Source organism: Genypterus blacodes, unplaced genomic scaffold (assembly GCF_046128005.1).
Source record: "Genypterus blacodes isolate CSIRO-AG114 ecotype Tasmania unplaced genomic scaffold, CSIRO-AGI_Gbla_v1 ptg000053l_1, whole genome shotgun sequence".
Lineage (NCBI taxonomy): Eukaryota > Metazoa > Chordata > Actinopteri > Ophidiiformes > Ophidiidae > Genypterus > Genypterus blacodes.
The window spans coordinates 1,307,863-1,321,788 of NW_027466865.1; the positions used below are offsets into that span (position 1 = coordinate 1,307,863).

The 13,926-nt window shown below is 44.8% G+C and overlaps 3 protein-coding genes across 3 annotated transcripts; 2 read left to right on the forward strand and 1 right to left on the reverse strand.

Moving 5' to 3' along the window:
- The first annotated feature begins 466 nt into the window (after positions 1-466).
- Positions 467-3,061, forward strand: ficd (FIC domain protein adenylyltransferase). The gene is made up of 2 exons (XM_076150773.1): positions 467-1,058; positions 1,472-3,061. Exons 1-2 carry the CDS (start codon positions 788-790, stop codon positions 2,548-2,550), a joined length of 1,350 nt encoding a protein of 449 aa, XP_076006888.1. The 5' UTR covers positions 467-787; the 3' UTR covers positions 2,551-3,061.
- A 168-nt stretch (positions 3,062-3,229) lies between these two features.
- Positions 3,230-11,331, reverse strand: sart3 (spliceosome associated factor 3, U4/U6 recycling protein). Its single transcript, XM_076150772.1, has 20 exons — positions 11,105-11,331; positions 10,268-10,394; positions 10,064-10,168; positions 9,793-9,977; positions 9,519-9,624; positions 8,459-8,583; positions 8,192-8,347; positions 7,929-8,067; positions 7,629-7,736; positions 7,475-7,552; positions 7,338-7,396; positions 7,097-7,206; positions 6,892-7,004; positions 6,720-6,796; positions 6,463-6,634; positions 6,078-6,361; positions 5,488-5,655; positions 5,244-5,396; positions 4,931-5,109; positions 3,230-4,832 (listed from the first exon to the last, which is right to left on the reverse strand). The coding sequence occupies exons 1-20, from the start codon at positions 11,300-11,302 to the stop codon at positions 4,637-4,639; spliced, it is 2,838 nt and encodes a 945-aa protein (XP_076006887.1). The 5' UTR covers positions 11,303-11,331; the 3' UTR covers positions 3,230-4,636.
- An 892-nt stretch (positions 11,332-12,223) lies between these two features.
- iscua (iron-sulfur cluster assembly enzyme a) lies at positions 12,224-13,926 on the forward strand. Its single transcript, XM_076151179.1, has 5 exons — positions 12,224-12,374; positions 12,560-12,673; positions 12,824-12,934; positions 13,036-13,114; positions 13,247-13,926. The coding sequence occupies exons 1-5, from the start codon at positions 12,276-12,278 to the stop codon at positions 13,333-13,335; spliced, it is 492 nt and encodes a 163-aa protein (XP_076007294.1). The 5' UTR covers positions 12,224-12,275; the 3' UTR covers positions 13,336-13,926.

A 13,926-nucleotide genomic window follows, 5' to 3' on the forward strand; every position in this document is an offset into this window, starting at 1 on the left:
CTTAAATGTGAAACAGTCTAATCAAATAACAATGACGCCATGTCAAAATGCGTTACATCAACACTGGTTCAAAGTAGGAACACCGAAATGACGCAACTGTCACTGAATTACTCATTAAATGTGAACTGATTCAAATTAAATTCAAAACAGATTAACACTTCTTACTAAAGCTAGAGCAGTTGGAATTAAAGAATGTTCTTCCTTTGACAACATCTTTTGAAATTTCTTGTAATTCTAAATTGATAACATTCTTAAGACCGTTATATCATAACCGTCAGTCCAAAGCATCCACGTTTACAGATGTGGCTGATGTGGCTGAACCGCTGCAGATTAACCTCCTGCAAGTCAAACTCTGTGTCAAATAGCCCGCGTTCTATCCAATCACAAACAGCTACGAACCCTTTCTAGCTAAGTTTTCAGCCAATCACTGTCGCTTTTTAAAGTCCCGTGGACCAATCATCTTCCATCATGTTTTGAGGTCCCGCTCGAGGAAGCCGATGATGTGTTGTTTTGGGCTCAACTTCAGTGTCGCTGTAAAGAAGCCTCTGCGGTGTCAATGGTGGATTCAGTCGTTATCACAGTTTAAACAAAACGAATTACGGGGTATGTTGTTATGACAAAGCCGCTCCGGGGTTAATTTGACCGGCAGACGAGCAGTTATCGCGGGTGACAGTGTAGCAGGCTGCCAGCTGTTATGTTGCTGCCGGGCGCCGCTCGGCTCTGCCCGCTGGGGGACTAGATGGTGGAGCGGCCCACCGGAGGATGAGACATTTAACCAAGGTTCATCATGGCTGCTGTGACGGTGTGGTTTAACACCTGCGGCCGTGTCCTGCGAGGATGGGGCCCGCTACTGTGCGTCCTGCTCGGCTCCTTGGTGGCCCTCTTGTTGCCCATGGTGGGGGTGGAGGACCAGTGCTGCGCCGCCCTGACGGGCATGGCTCAGCTCCGGTGCCACCTGTGGGGAGGCTCCCAGCAGCCGCCCGCCGCGCACTCCACTGGCCTCACCGTGCCCTTCACTGCGCTGGACGTCCTGCCGCAGAGATCCAAGCCCAGCAAAGGTACACGTGGACAGCATATGCACCCAGATAGATCACGATCTGGTGCATGTTCGCCACAACAGAAACAACAGCCACCTGGAAATGTTACTTACAAGTCAATTTTCGGTTTGTCAGAAAGTTAAATTATTGAAAAGTGTACTTCTCAGGTAAAGAGCAGTATCTGACCCATTTTGGTTTCTCTGCATGTAACACCAAACTAGGTTTATAAATACCCATATTTGGCTAAACCAGTTCAATAAAAATGTCAATAAACCAATAAGCAACCCTACACATTGATTAGCTGACACCAGAAAGAAGTAATATACTCCCTGGTTAGTAGTATTTGGTAAAACGTTTACATTATCCTGCAGATATCATCACTTTTCCTAGCTCTGTACATGTTGGAGATGACACTGTGTTCCATCTTTTTGCAGAGATGGAGCTTGAGGCCAAAGCAGCGCTGCTCCAGGCTCAGGAGATGAAGAAGCTGGGGAAGAGGGAGAAGGCCCACAAGCTGCTGGTGCACGCACTCAGTATGAACCCAGACTTTGTAGATGCCCTGACCGAGCTGGGGACCATTTTGGAAGAGAAGGATGTTGTCCAGGCAGACCACCTCTACACCAAGGCCCTGGCCATCTCTCCGTGTAATGAGAGAGCTCTGGTCAGTCGAGATAGAACTCTTCCCTTGGTGGAAGAGATTGACCAGCGTCACTTTGGCATTATTGACAGTAAAGTGCGCAGGCTTATGTCCATTCCTAAGGGCAACTCTGCGCTGCGGCGTGTGATGGAGGAAACGTACTACCACCACATCTACCACACGGTGGCTATTGAAGGCAGCACGCTGACTCTGTCGGAGATTCGCCACATCATCGAGACGCGATACGCTGTCCCTGGCAAGAGCTTGCAGGAGCAGAACGAGGCCATCGGCGTGGATGCTGCTATGAAGTACATTAACACCACATTGTTGTCCAGAACTGGAACCATGACTGTCAGTGACATCCTGGAGATTCACAGGCGTGTGCTTGGTTACGTAGACCCGGTGGAGGGAGGGAGGCTCCGCACCAGCCAGGTATTTGTGGGCCACCATATTCCACCACATCCTCAGGACCTGGAGCGACACATGCAAGAGCTGACTCAGTGGCTCAACTCTGAGGACGCCCTGCAGCTGCACCCTGTGGAGTATGCGGCTTTGGCCCACTACAAACTAGTGTACGTGCACCCATTTGTGGACGGCAATGGACGCACGTCCCGGCTGCTTATGAACCTGGTGCTCATGCAGGCGCGATATCCCCCAATTACTATACGCAAAGAGCAAAGGGCTGAATACTACGCAGCTCTAGACACGGCTAATGAGGGCGACGTACGTCCCTTCATTCGTTTCATTGCCAAATGTACAGAGATCACGTTGGACACGCTGCTGATTTCTACTACTGAGCACGCTGTGGGGCTGCCAGGAGGCGGGCAGCACCAGCCCTGCCTCGACTGCAAACACACCATCCCAATCCACAACTGACCTGCAGATAAGAGCAAAGAAAAGCACAACCAAGTAGCTGTGCTATGTTGCTGAACAGACGCTGCTCGCTGGACCACATTCAGCTCAACATGCGTCTGTTTTAAATTGTTTTCAACTGCTGAATCTGGTCAAATGCGTACAAATCCAAACAGTTGGATTTAGTTTTTACCCCCTCTTGTGTGTGGAACATTGTTTATCTGTTAATCTGTTTTTGCTCTTTAGGTTTAACTTAAACATATTTAATGTGCAATGAATAGAAACCATTTGTGGTTAGTGCCATAGGAAGCACCATCAGACTCTGGTGTTCATTTTGACAATCTGACTTGTGGAGCAAAGTGAGCTTGACATTTGTATTATGATGGGGTTTCCTCTGAGGAGAATGTGTACAGTGAGTGGACATTTTAGTTCATGACCTTCGTCTCTGGGACAAAGTCTGACACTGTAAAGCACTTTCATACATATTTGATTATTTATTTTATTACAAAAAATAAAATGGTTCCATTAACCCTCATTGGTGTGCGTTTAGGTCGCTATCCTGCCTAGAAGAAGAGGTCAGAGAGCGCCTCAGAGTTCAGAGTGACATCTGGGGACAAAGTTGATTTACGTCTTTATTCAAACGATTTTTTTAGACAATGAAAAATCAAAGCAACATGAGATGACTCGTTTTTCACAGGACCTGACACAAGGGTCCATTATGGGACAGGAAGTACTCAGTTGAATAAAACAAGTAAAATAGACATTTACTTTCCTGTATATCAAATTGAAAATAAGACTAGAACTGACTTAGACACCAATGCACGCATACACACACACACCACCATTTAGTTGGACATAAAACGGAAGGTGAGACTGAAATATATACAGCATATAGTTGTTTTTAGAGTAGGCCACTGTGGTGATAGCAATACATATAGCTTGTATTCCCTCTATTCTGAAAGTATTCATTTGTTACAAACTACAACAAGAGAAATCTGAATTCTTAACACTAATAAAACCTTCAACCAATAAGAAGTGAGCAGTAGCAGAGTAACATCAGTGGTTGACTCAACAGGAGTGTGTGCAATTCAAAGCTGCATTGATGCTTGGCTGTTGCAACTTCACACGTTACACTCAGTATTACAATGATGGAGACATGTAAAGTAACCTTACACACGTTTCTGTGAAACTAAGACGTGCCAGGAGAACTGATACTTACCCACATGCCAAATAGTGCTTCACATAACCAATATACTGTAGCTAGTTTGATCATTGGAGCCCTGCTTCAGTATGTAAAGGAGAGCAATAACATCATTCTCTGGACCTAAACTAAATCCTGTTTTTTTAATATAAATAAAATGTTTATTCTCCATGATGTTTTTAAGTAAAGCTAAACATTAAATCTATGGTAATACCAAATACACAAAGAGTCTCACGTGTATGAAAATACAGAAAGCAGGGCGGCAGTGAGTGAAGTGTATGTATCCATACATGTGTCAGCAGTGAGAGCTCATATTTATACCCTTATGTCCTTAACAAGTAGCTGAATGTGCTGTGTGATGCTGATGGATGTAACACATTGTTTTTCCGTGTCAGTCATTTCTAGTATTATTAGCTGTGTCCTTAGCAGTCAAAAAAAGTTACACAACAAGATTCCCAAGTTTCCTACAAACACCTGGAGAATGTTTTCCCCCACCACTGCAACACAGTCCACTTATGTACACTCACTAACTATATTACACACACATCTGAAGAGCCAAACGCTTGCATATTCACCAGTTTGGCTGTTCAAAGTTTATAAAAATACTCTTCCCCAAGCGTCTGTCTTTCACCCTTTCACACGGTCGACACAACAAAAGAGCACACCTGGCAACACACATTTACCAACAAATAATACACTTTATAAAAACGGTTTGCCAACCAGTTTCAAACACAAGCAAGAAAAACGTTTCAAACTGGACAAAAGTTCCTTCATGTCAGAGGGTTTAGGGATGAAGGAGGCGGTGATGCATGATGAGGAGACTGGCTTAAAGGGACGTCGGGCAACCAAAAATCACCATCACATAATCGCAGGCTGACAGGAGACCAGAATCGTCTCTAGCTCGTCATCTCACTTATTGAGAAACATTTTGGCAAAGTCTGAATTTGACAGCGGTTTGGCCTGAGGCGCAGATCCGCCGCCTGCAGGTGCTGCGCCGCCGCTGGCTCCGGCTTTCGACTCGGCTGCAGTCCCGTTCTCACATTTGTTTGTTTGTCGATGCAGCGAGCGAGGGACCATCGAGACCTGGGTGCGTCCTCTCCCTCTCCTGAGGATGAAGAGGAAGAAGAAAAGTTTAATTTACAATATCAGCACGATTAGACACAATACGGTCGAAACTTTTTCACTGGGTGTTTGCAAACTTACGCTCCATAGACCTGGCGGGACATAATGTCTGTCATGGACTTGCTGGAACCGGCCATGTTTCTGCGAGGAGGGTTACTTATGGCAACGGTGATTTTGTTGTCCTCTACATCCGTGCCATCCATCTTGAGGACAGCCTGAGAAGCCTGGGCTTCATCTGCAAACTCAACGTATGCCAGACCCTGCAGACACACAACAGCACAGTGTCAACACGGCCTCACTTTCATTCCCCATTCTAATACAATCATTTGCATACTGCATGACTTTGCCCTGTGGACAGACATCTGGACACTGTCCTCCCTGTTTGAGGCCTCACCCTGGGTTTTCCTGAGCGATACGTGACCAGACGGACGTCTTTAACGGTGCCGTGATCTTTGCAGAGCTCCCCCAATTGCTCCTTGGTGAATGAGAACGGCAGCCCGGTGATGAAGATCTTGTGTTTCTCCAGAGACGTGTTGTATTTGAACACCTGCAGGGAAACGACCATGTGATGAGGCGACTTACAAGTTGGACTAATAAAACTAAACTACTCGCCTCAGCATTCAGTCTTTTGTATTTACCTTGAAGTCTGGGTTTTTGTTTTTGTCTACACAGGGCGATACGAACATGGGCCTGCCCTCCACCTCTCGCCTGTCCAGTTTCAGGGCTTCAGGGACAGACACCATGGACTCAAACTGTACGTAGCCGTAGCCTTTGAAGGTTCCCTTGTTGCTGACGACAGGACGCACCTTGGAAGAGCCAGAGATGAATGAGACCATTAGTATCTCAGAAGGTACATATTAGTCTGAAATACATCATTTAGTAACATTTAAGATAAGAGAATCCTTTATTCGTCCCTCAACGGGGAAATATACATTGCTACAGCAGCAAAGGGGATAGTGCAATATACAAAACAATAAGGGCATTAAAAATAAAATAAAAAGTAGAGTAGTACAACAATATATAGATAAGAATTGCAGATGGAATAGGTTCCATATTGCACATTGGGATATTGCAGTGTTTCTGTTTTGAGAGCGACTTTACTGGGAGCTTAGACGATGATGTCACTGTTGTAACTTGTTGTTGGATGACATCACTGACAGAATCATGACATCAGCACAGAGGGGACACCCCTAGGCTGAAGAACATGCATTGTAGTGTCACTACACACCTGATTGATTGGCCCGCAGGTCTCAAACAGCGCCCTGAGCTTGGCCTCGGGCTCCTCCAGCGTGTACGCCAGGTTGCTGATGAACACACTCTTGTTGTCGTCTCGCAGCTCGGGCTTGTCGTCCGTTTGCTTCTGACCGGTAGCTGCCGCTCCCCGCTGGGACGTCTTGGCGCCCGGCGGGGGCTTGGAGCCGGAGTTTGCTTTGCGCCCGAACAGGCCCGACTCCGTCTCCATGTCCTCTGTGTTTGGGTTTCCGTTTCCTCTGTGCCTCTTAGGAGCTTGTCCTGTCACAGAGGGAGACACAGGTTGGATAACGCACGCTGAATAAAGACATCGAGGGCCAAACAACGTTAATATTCACACTGTGTAATGCATCTGTCCTTACCCGACTCTTTGTTCCATTCATCCTGATAATCGTCCTCCTCTGCTCTCCTCTTCTCCCCTGCTCGAAATCCCTTCTGGCCCTTCTTCTGCACCTTCTTCTCCGACTTGCCTTTCCGTCGCTGGTCTGCCCGATCCCCATCTTGGCGAGCCAGGTTGGCTTCCTTCTCTGCCACCTAGCAGATGGGCAAAAAGACGGCGACGTGAGCCAACGGCGGCACGACCGCACAGCTGCGCGGCACAATGCTGACGCGCTCCTACCTTGGCCCGTTGTTCATTAACCCTGTTCAGCCTGGTCTCAGTCTTCTGCACTGCCAAATCCCAATCTTCCAAAGAGCCTGAGCACGAGGAGTGAACACAAAATCAGAATTACTCCTGAAAACTGTCAATATTTCCCATCTATATTGTAACCGTGTTCCGCAGCTTCACTCACCTTCGACCCTCTCGAAGGTGAGCAAGACTTCACACACGTGCTCGGGATAGTCTGTGGTGCACTGGACCGCCCTGTGGAGAGCTTTACGGCAGTGGATGGGATCCCCGTAAGACCTACACACGACAACAGACTTAAGTGTTTAGACACAAAGGCATCGCGGCAGTGGTTTCACACTTCCAATGGAGCCGGACGAGCATCGACTGACCTTTCCAGATTATAATACTCCAGCCACATGTTTGCGAATTTGGCGTTCCCTTTAGTCATGATACTGTCCCACAGTTCTCGGGCCTTTTGGATGTTCTTGCAGTGGAGAGCCTTGAAGGATGAAAAGAAAATATAAGATACTGTATTTATGAAGAGAGAACAAATGAATAAAGGGTTAGGTTTTGCACAATTCGAGCACAGGAAGGACAGGAAGTAGGCGAGGTCATAGGAGCGACGCTTACCTCTATTCTTGCCCAGATCTGCATTATAATACAGGACGGATCTCCACTTTCCCCAAACCCTGCAGAAGCACAACAATTAGTGAACTGAACGAAGAGAAACACCAAACTAAAACTCGCCAGAGCTGGAGTCCACCTACTTTCTTCCACGTCTTGTTTCATGTAGTCCAGCGACCGAGCGAAGGTTCCCCGCAACTCCTCCAACTCTTTACTTGATTCTACCAAACAGAAACACTGTCAGACCTCTTTACTCCGCCGAAAACACAATCGGCTTTTGTATGCAGACGCTCTCACCTCTGCTGAAATCCACGCGTCTCCTCAGGTAGTCCAGATACGCCTGCCAGATCTCCACGTAATCTGTGGCCTGAATGAAACCTGCATTCAGTGCTTTTTCAAAGACGTCTGGGGGAAGACAAAGATACAACATCAAAGAATTAAGGCAATCGGTTCAGGGACAAACAAACCGCACACAGTCAAAGACTTACCACCGCAAATATAAGAGCTCAACATGAATCCATTCCAATCTTTTTTTTACTGACAGCTGCTTCACTGGGCCCCACATTTCCCATCAGAGAGGGGACATACATCTCGTACCTGAGACAGTGTGATGCTGGGCTCCGTGCCTCTCCAGGGCCTGCAGGTAGCTCTTCCACAGCCCCATGGTCCACGGGCAGTTCCTCACAGCTCGTTCATGCGTGGAGAGCACCAGGTCCTTGATCTTCAGCTGACGGTCCTGTGGAGCCCAGAGGAAACACGGAGGCAAAACGTTAGACGGTCCCACGCTAGATACAAGTTCATTAAGACTTTTTTCTTACTGATAATGTTACTATAAACAAGCAACGCTGCACAACACTCACCAGATATGTGTTGTATTTTGCCCACATGTCTGGTACCAGGCAGTTCTCTCCCATGGTTCGCTCGTAGATCATCTGGATGCGTGCTGGGTCTCCCTCCTTTAGCTCAAAGTTAATGTAGGCCTGATACTCGGCCAGCTTGGGAGGCTCTGCTACCAGCTGCAACGAGACAATGTAATAACAATGTAATAACAAGTCACTGACTGGACAAAAATGAACAAATGTTAACAGTGAGACATGATTTCAGCCACTTGACTTTAAGACGGTTACCAGTGTTTCTTCCAAAGCCCGACACTTCTCCATCTGCTGCCGAGCCTTCTTGTATAGATGCACGGCCGGCTCAGGGACCCCCTGTTCAGACCACTCCTCATACTCTGCATACGTGCCCTCCATGTCTGCAACACAGCAAAGTTATGTAGTTTACATTACAGTAGCAACTAAGTAGTACTTTGATAAATCAGTCTGTTGATTTTTTTCAGTCGATTACTTGGATAATTTGAGTATATTTCTATAAAGATTTATTTACAGCACTTGAATTAAAATATAATGTGCAGTGCTCACTCTTAACCAATCAAGCTGTTTGAATAAAACGGGAACAGAACCATGTACATTTTGCATGGGCATGCATAAGATGTGTACTACATTCATCTTCATCTTTTATGTACATTCCTGTGATCCAGAAAACAAACTTAACACTGGGAATAGATGTGCAGGTGTGAGGAAACCTGAAACAACCTTTCACAGAGAGAGAACCAAGATTAAATCCTTCTCCTCTGCTCACATAAGCTGTTTTGCAAACAGCATGAAGCTGGTAGCAGTAAAGTAGCAGCAAGCAATGGACAAAGTTGTGTTTAACCTGATATGCTGTGCTTAAGTGTTTCTGTACCTGATGATATTATAGCCAGAAAGGAAAATGTTTTATTATTGATTTTGTAAATCAGTTGTTGCCGCCCGACTCTTTATCGAGTGAGGTGAAAGCAAACATTACCTTATGTTTTCATGTATACTACCTTCTCTCAAGGCATACTTCCAATAAGTATGTTCCAGAAATGCCTCTGGTATCCATTTAGCTGGGCAAGAAACAACCTGACACAAAGCTGCACTATCCATGTGGAGTCCAGTCCAGCAGTCAACTGAGAGACCAGCTGGACTTGGAGAGAAACATTCTCTTGGTGGACCTTTTCAAGGTGATTGTGCTTCAGATTCTCCCACAGTAATCATTTAAATGGGGTAATTTATTATTTCCCCAGTAAGCCATAATATGCAATTGCACACCACAAAAGAATCACTTTGCAGCAAACCCTGTGGACAGAGGAGGTGGCATCCATACCCATTAAGGGGAGGGCCAGCTGGCGGCGGAACAATTTGTGGATGCGTTGAAGCTGAGTGTTCATCAGCTCCTGCTCGTCATGGCTGGGAACTCTGCCAGCTGGAGGCTGAACGTGAAGGCAGGAGAGAAAATGTTAAAAAAAAAAAGAAGTCATGCTTGCGAATGTTTCACGCACTGTTCTGAAACCTGACTTCTCCATTTCATGATCAAGCTTTGTCTGGCATTTGAATTGAAATCGTGTACAGGAAGTGTGTGTAAGTGATGGCTTTCAAACCTGTAAAGTGGACAGAATGGCATTCTCAAACTCTCTGTACGTCTCCCACACAGCCTCTCCCTTGGTCACGTGAAGGCCTACGGCTGTCACGGCTCGCTCAAAGATGGATCGAACCTTCTCAATCCCGCCCGGTGATCCCATGCCGCCAATTGAATATTGTGTGTATTCAAGCCAGATATCGGGACCTTAGCACAAAGACAAGTAACTCAATATTAAATTCATGCTGTAACTGAGTGTGAAGTCCAAAGTAGTAATAACACGGAGCGCTCACAGATGTAATCTTTCACAGCCTTCTCAAACAGCTCGTAGACTTTCTCCCTGTTAGGCTCCTCCTCAGTCAGACGGATCTCATCCTTGAGCCAGTCTAGCCAGATCTCTGGAAGACGAATCAGACTAGGTTAGAAATTCCGACAATTCCGAAAGAAATGCTGAATTCCAGCAGCTGTTAATAAAACATGATCAGATATGCACCGACCTTCAGTCAGAGGGAAGAGTTCGCTCATCTTCTGCCTCGCCTTACGCAGACGAAGCAGCTCTCCCTCCTGCTTGAGAAGCTTGATGAGGTCCACATGGCAGTTGTAGTCAAAAGCATTTATTGAGAGCTGAAAAGAATCACAGAGATGAATTTGATGTGAGAAGCTGAACAAGATGACAAAACGTAAATACAAACTTAAATTATTACTTTGTGGTTTCGTTGGTTTTATTTGGCAGCAATTCAAAATCAAATTAATTCAGCAACTACTATCATACATAATAACATACAATGATTAGTTTATGAAGGTACAGATCTAAATGTTTAAGCAACCTGTAGCAGCCTGCTCATTCACGAGCAGGCAAAGAGCTGCACATTCAGGGGTTCAGGCTCTTTAAGGGGGAATCGAACCGGGAACCTTCCAATCTCTACATGACATACACAACACACTCCACCGTGACAAGTTTAAATCCGGTCTAATGTGTCCCGTTTGAGTCCACAACTGTACCGAACATACCCGGTACAGGTATATTCTTTAGCTTTGCATTCTGCAGTAAAGTGGAGAAGAAAGAGCGCGCGGGGAGTAGGAGGAGACGTTAGCATCCACAATTAGCTCAAGAGCTAATCACAAATGTGTTGTAGCTACTGCGCACTCATTTTAATTTTTTTAGTTGGGACAGCTACATAATAAATTAATATTCAGACCACAGGATGGAGTCAATTGACCCGCCGGTGCTGATTAACTATTGCCAGTGTGTTTAGCAGCCATTCATTCAGTTTTACCTGACTGAGCTAATGTTGGTTACGTTAACTTCGTTGAGCTAGGTGCTAACTAACTACCTGCTCCTCGAGTCGTTGGATTTCGGCTTCATTTTCTTTCTCGTCTTCCGATGAATCGTCCTCTTCCTCGTCGGAATTTTCGACCCCAATGCCTTCTGCCTCCTCTTCGTCCGATTCCATCTCCCGCTCCTCCATCCCCGCATCTTCATCCTCCATGTCTAACGACTGCGTTGGATCTGCGTTGCTTGGCGCAGCCATGTTGAAAGGCTGTGTGCTAGCAGCTAACATGCCCGGATGGAGGGGGGAGGAGCTCACCGTGGGTGTTTACAACAAGCTGCTTACTCGCGTTTATGAATTCATTTGTTTATTTATGTGGTTGGCTTGTTATTTATTTAGTAATTCAATTATATTTTTGATTTTTAAATTTTAGATTTTTTTGAATCGTTTATTATTTTGAACGTGTAAATTATTAACCTTATTCCGACAACAAGTATACATGTTACATAAAATGAGAGATAAATATTGTAAATATTGTATATGAGATTATTATGATTGAGTAGTTGTTAATACATTTATTAAATTTATGTTTTCACACATACATGATTACACTGCATTTGCTTGCATGTTGTACGCATAAAGTGTGTTGTGACTACACGTTTTACTTTGCATTATACTACATTTACTGTTGTAATAATTCCGCATGTGTTGCTAAATTTACGTTGATCTCACCTGAGTTGGTAATCAAACTATGGAAACACGATTAGTAAAATAAATGTAATTCAATTGAGGAAATTTTGCAAACGCCGAAACACAAACAAAACGAGAAATGCTCCAAAGAAATAGAATATGTTGTCATGCCAGAGTACACATATTAAAGGTAATATATAACGAACACAGCGGCCTTGTCAGGTTGTGTTTTACGCTTTTAAAGTGGGTTTCCTTCAGTTTAAAGGGTATCAGAAAGCGAGACAAAGAACTAAGCAAATATTTTTTTACACAGCGGTATGGTTTGCTCGATATAAAAATAATACTATATGCGTTGTATATCCATAATGTTTGTGTTTTCGTTCGTTTGCAAATATACTGTATATTGCCCAAAAAATTGCATGGAGAGGATATGCCCGCTAGGGGGCTGTCAACCTTTCCGTGAAGGTTTCCTCCTTCCTCCGTGATTGTCAACAAAACACGTCGTCCGTGTTCACTCGGCAGTTTCCGTTCATCACCGTCCAACATGGCGGCGTTGTCTCTCCAGAAGTCCGCGTCCTCGCTGTTGTTATTCAGAAGGTTTCTCCGCCCGGGGCTGAATGTTCTGTGTTCTTATCACGAGAAGGTAAAATACTTTCACCCTGTTCTACATATTTAACACATAATCGTAACAAAGTAAGTGTAGTGCGTTTGTAGCAGGTGACGGTTTGGTAGTTAGCCGCCGTCACCATATGCGAGCTAACTAACAACAACAACACAGAATCAAACATTGGCGAGCTGTATTTTCTGATTACGTGACTTTTCTTGAAGGTGGTGGATCACTATGAAAACCCCCGGAACGTTGGGTCTCTAGACAAAAATTCCAAAAATGTGGGGACCGGTTTGGTTGGCGCACCAGCCTGCGGTGACGTGATGAAGCTTCAGGTATGGAGGTCATCAACCTGGATACATGAAACACTACATCCGGTCACCTTGTTACCATGCAAACAGTGAAGATTCCATCACCATGGTTAAGTCTTAACTAGAATTAACAGCTGTAGCAATGGAATTGAACCTTTGATGAATGATTTACAGGTGGAAGTGGATGAAAATGGAAAAATAGTGGATGCCAAATTCAAGACCTTTGGCTGCGGCTCGGCTATCGCTTCAAGTTCTCTGGCAACTGAGTGGGTGAAGGGTAAATCGGTGAGTTGGTACACAAAGACTGAAAAGTAAACATTGCTACTGTGTTGAATTTTTTGAGTTAGTCTCTGTTTCTTTGTTTTTGTTTTTGTTTCATCCTGCAGGTCGATGAAGCCTTGAAAATCAGGAACACCGACATCGCAAAAGAACTCCGCCTTCCCCCAGTCAAGCTTCACTGCTCCAGTAAGTTCAAGTCAAGGACCCAGTTATAATTATCCTGTACAAAAATAAACTTAATACCACTTCTGCGTTGGTTTGGCTCATGGTTGGTTTCTTTCTCACAATGTTTGTACAACGTCTCTCCTTTTCTCGCAGTGCTTGCTGAAGACGCCATCAGAGCCGCCCTGTCAGATTACAGACTGAAACAAGACAAGAAGGACGAGAGCATTAAAGCCAGCAGTTAGTTTACACGCAGCTTAAACTGGTGCTTCATGTATCGAGCTGAAGCATCAAACTTAATGGCTTTCCTGAGGGCTTCCTCTGCTTCACTGAACTGTAAATGATATCGCTTTGAGTTTCTAGTGTTCAGACTTAACACGCAACATGAGCATGTCAGCCTGAGCTCCAGTTGAGCTTTCAAAACAACTCTTTGGACAGCTTCTATTTTAAATCATCAATCAGAACCCGATCAGGACTCGATCACTAATATCAATCTTTTAAACCCTAGCCAGGATTCAGGCGTATAATGTCTGCATTTGTTTTGCACCAGATGGACAGAAATGGTATCTTGATTGATGTGAGTTTGGACTTGTAAGACAATTGTGATCCTCGATTAAGCTGAACACATGTAATATATTGCCTTCATTAAGTATAAATCAGATGTAGTCTAAATAAGCTGAGGTGGATTTGTATTTTTTTTTTTTGGCATTTAGACTTTATTTGGCTTGATATATTGTATAGAGTCATTGGTCTTTCAGTATGACACAGGACAGAGTGTGAGGCTGTGCATGCAACTGACTTATTTTCAATGAAATAATAAAAATATTTGGAGTTGA

Coding starts and splice junctions, on each gene's coding strand:
- ficd (XM_076150773.1), top strand. CDS start 788: ATGGCTGCTGTGACGGTGTGGTTTAACACCTGCGGCCGTGTCCTGCGA. Junction 1,059..1,471: donor GAGATCCAAGCCCAGCAAAG/GTACACGTGGAC, acceptor ATCTTTTTGCAG/AGATGGAGCTTGAGGCCAAA.
- sart3 (XM_076150772.1), bottom strand. CDS start 11,302: ATGGCTGCGCCAAGCAACGCAGATCCAACGCAGTCGTTAGACATGGAG. Junction 5,397..5,487: donor ACAAAAACCCAGACTTCAAG/GTAAATACAAAA, acceptor GTTTCCCTGCAG/GTGTTCAAATACAACACGTC. Junction 4,833..4,930: donor TCCCGCCAGGTCTATGGAGC/GTAAGTTTGCAA, acceptor CTTCATCCTCAG/GAGAGGGAGAGGACGCACCC.
- iscua (XM_076151179.1), top strand. CDS start 12,276: ATGGCGGCGTTGTCTCTCCAGAAGTCCGCGTCCTCGCTGTTGTTATTC. Junction 12,674..12,823: donor GTGACGTGATGAAGCTTCAG/GTATGGAGGTCA, acceptor AATGATTTACAG/GTGGAAGTGGATGAAAATGG. Junction 12,935..13,035: donor AGTGGGTGAAGGGTAAATCG/GTGAGTTGGTAC, acceptor TTCATCCTGCAG/GTCGATGAAGCCTTGAAAAT.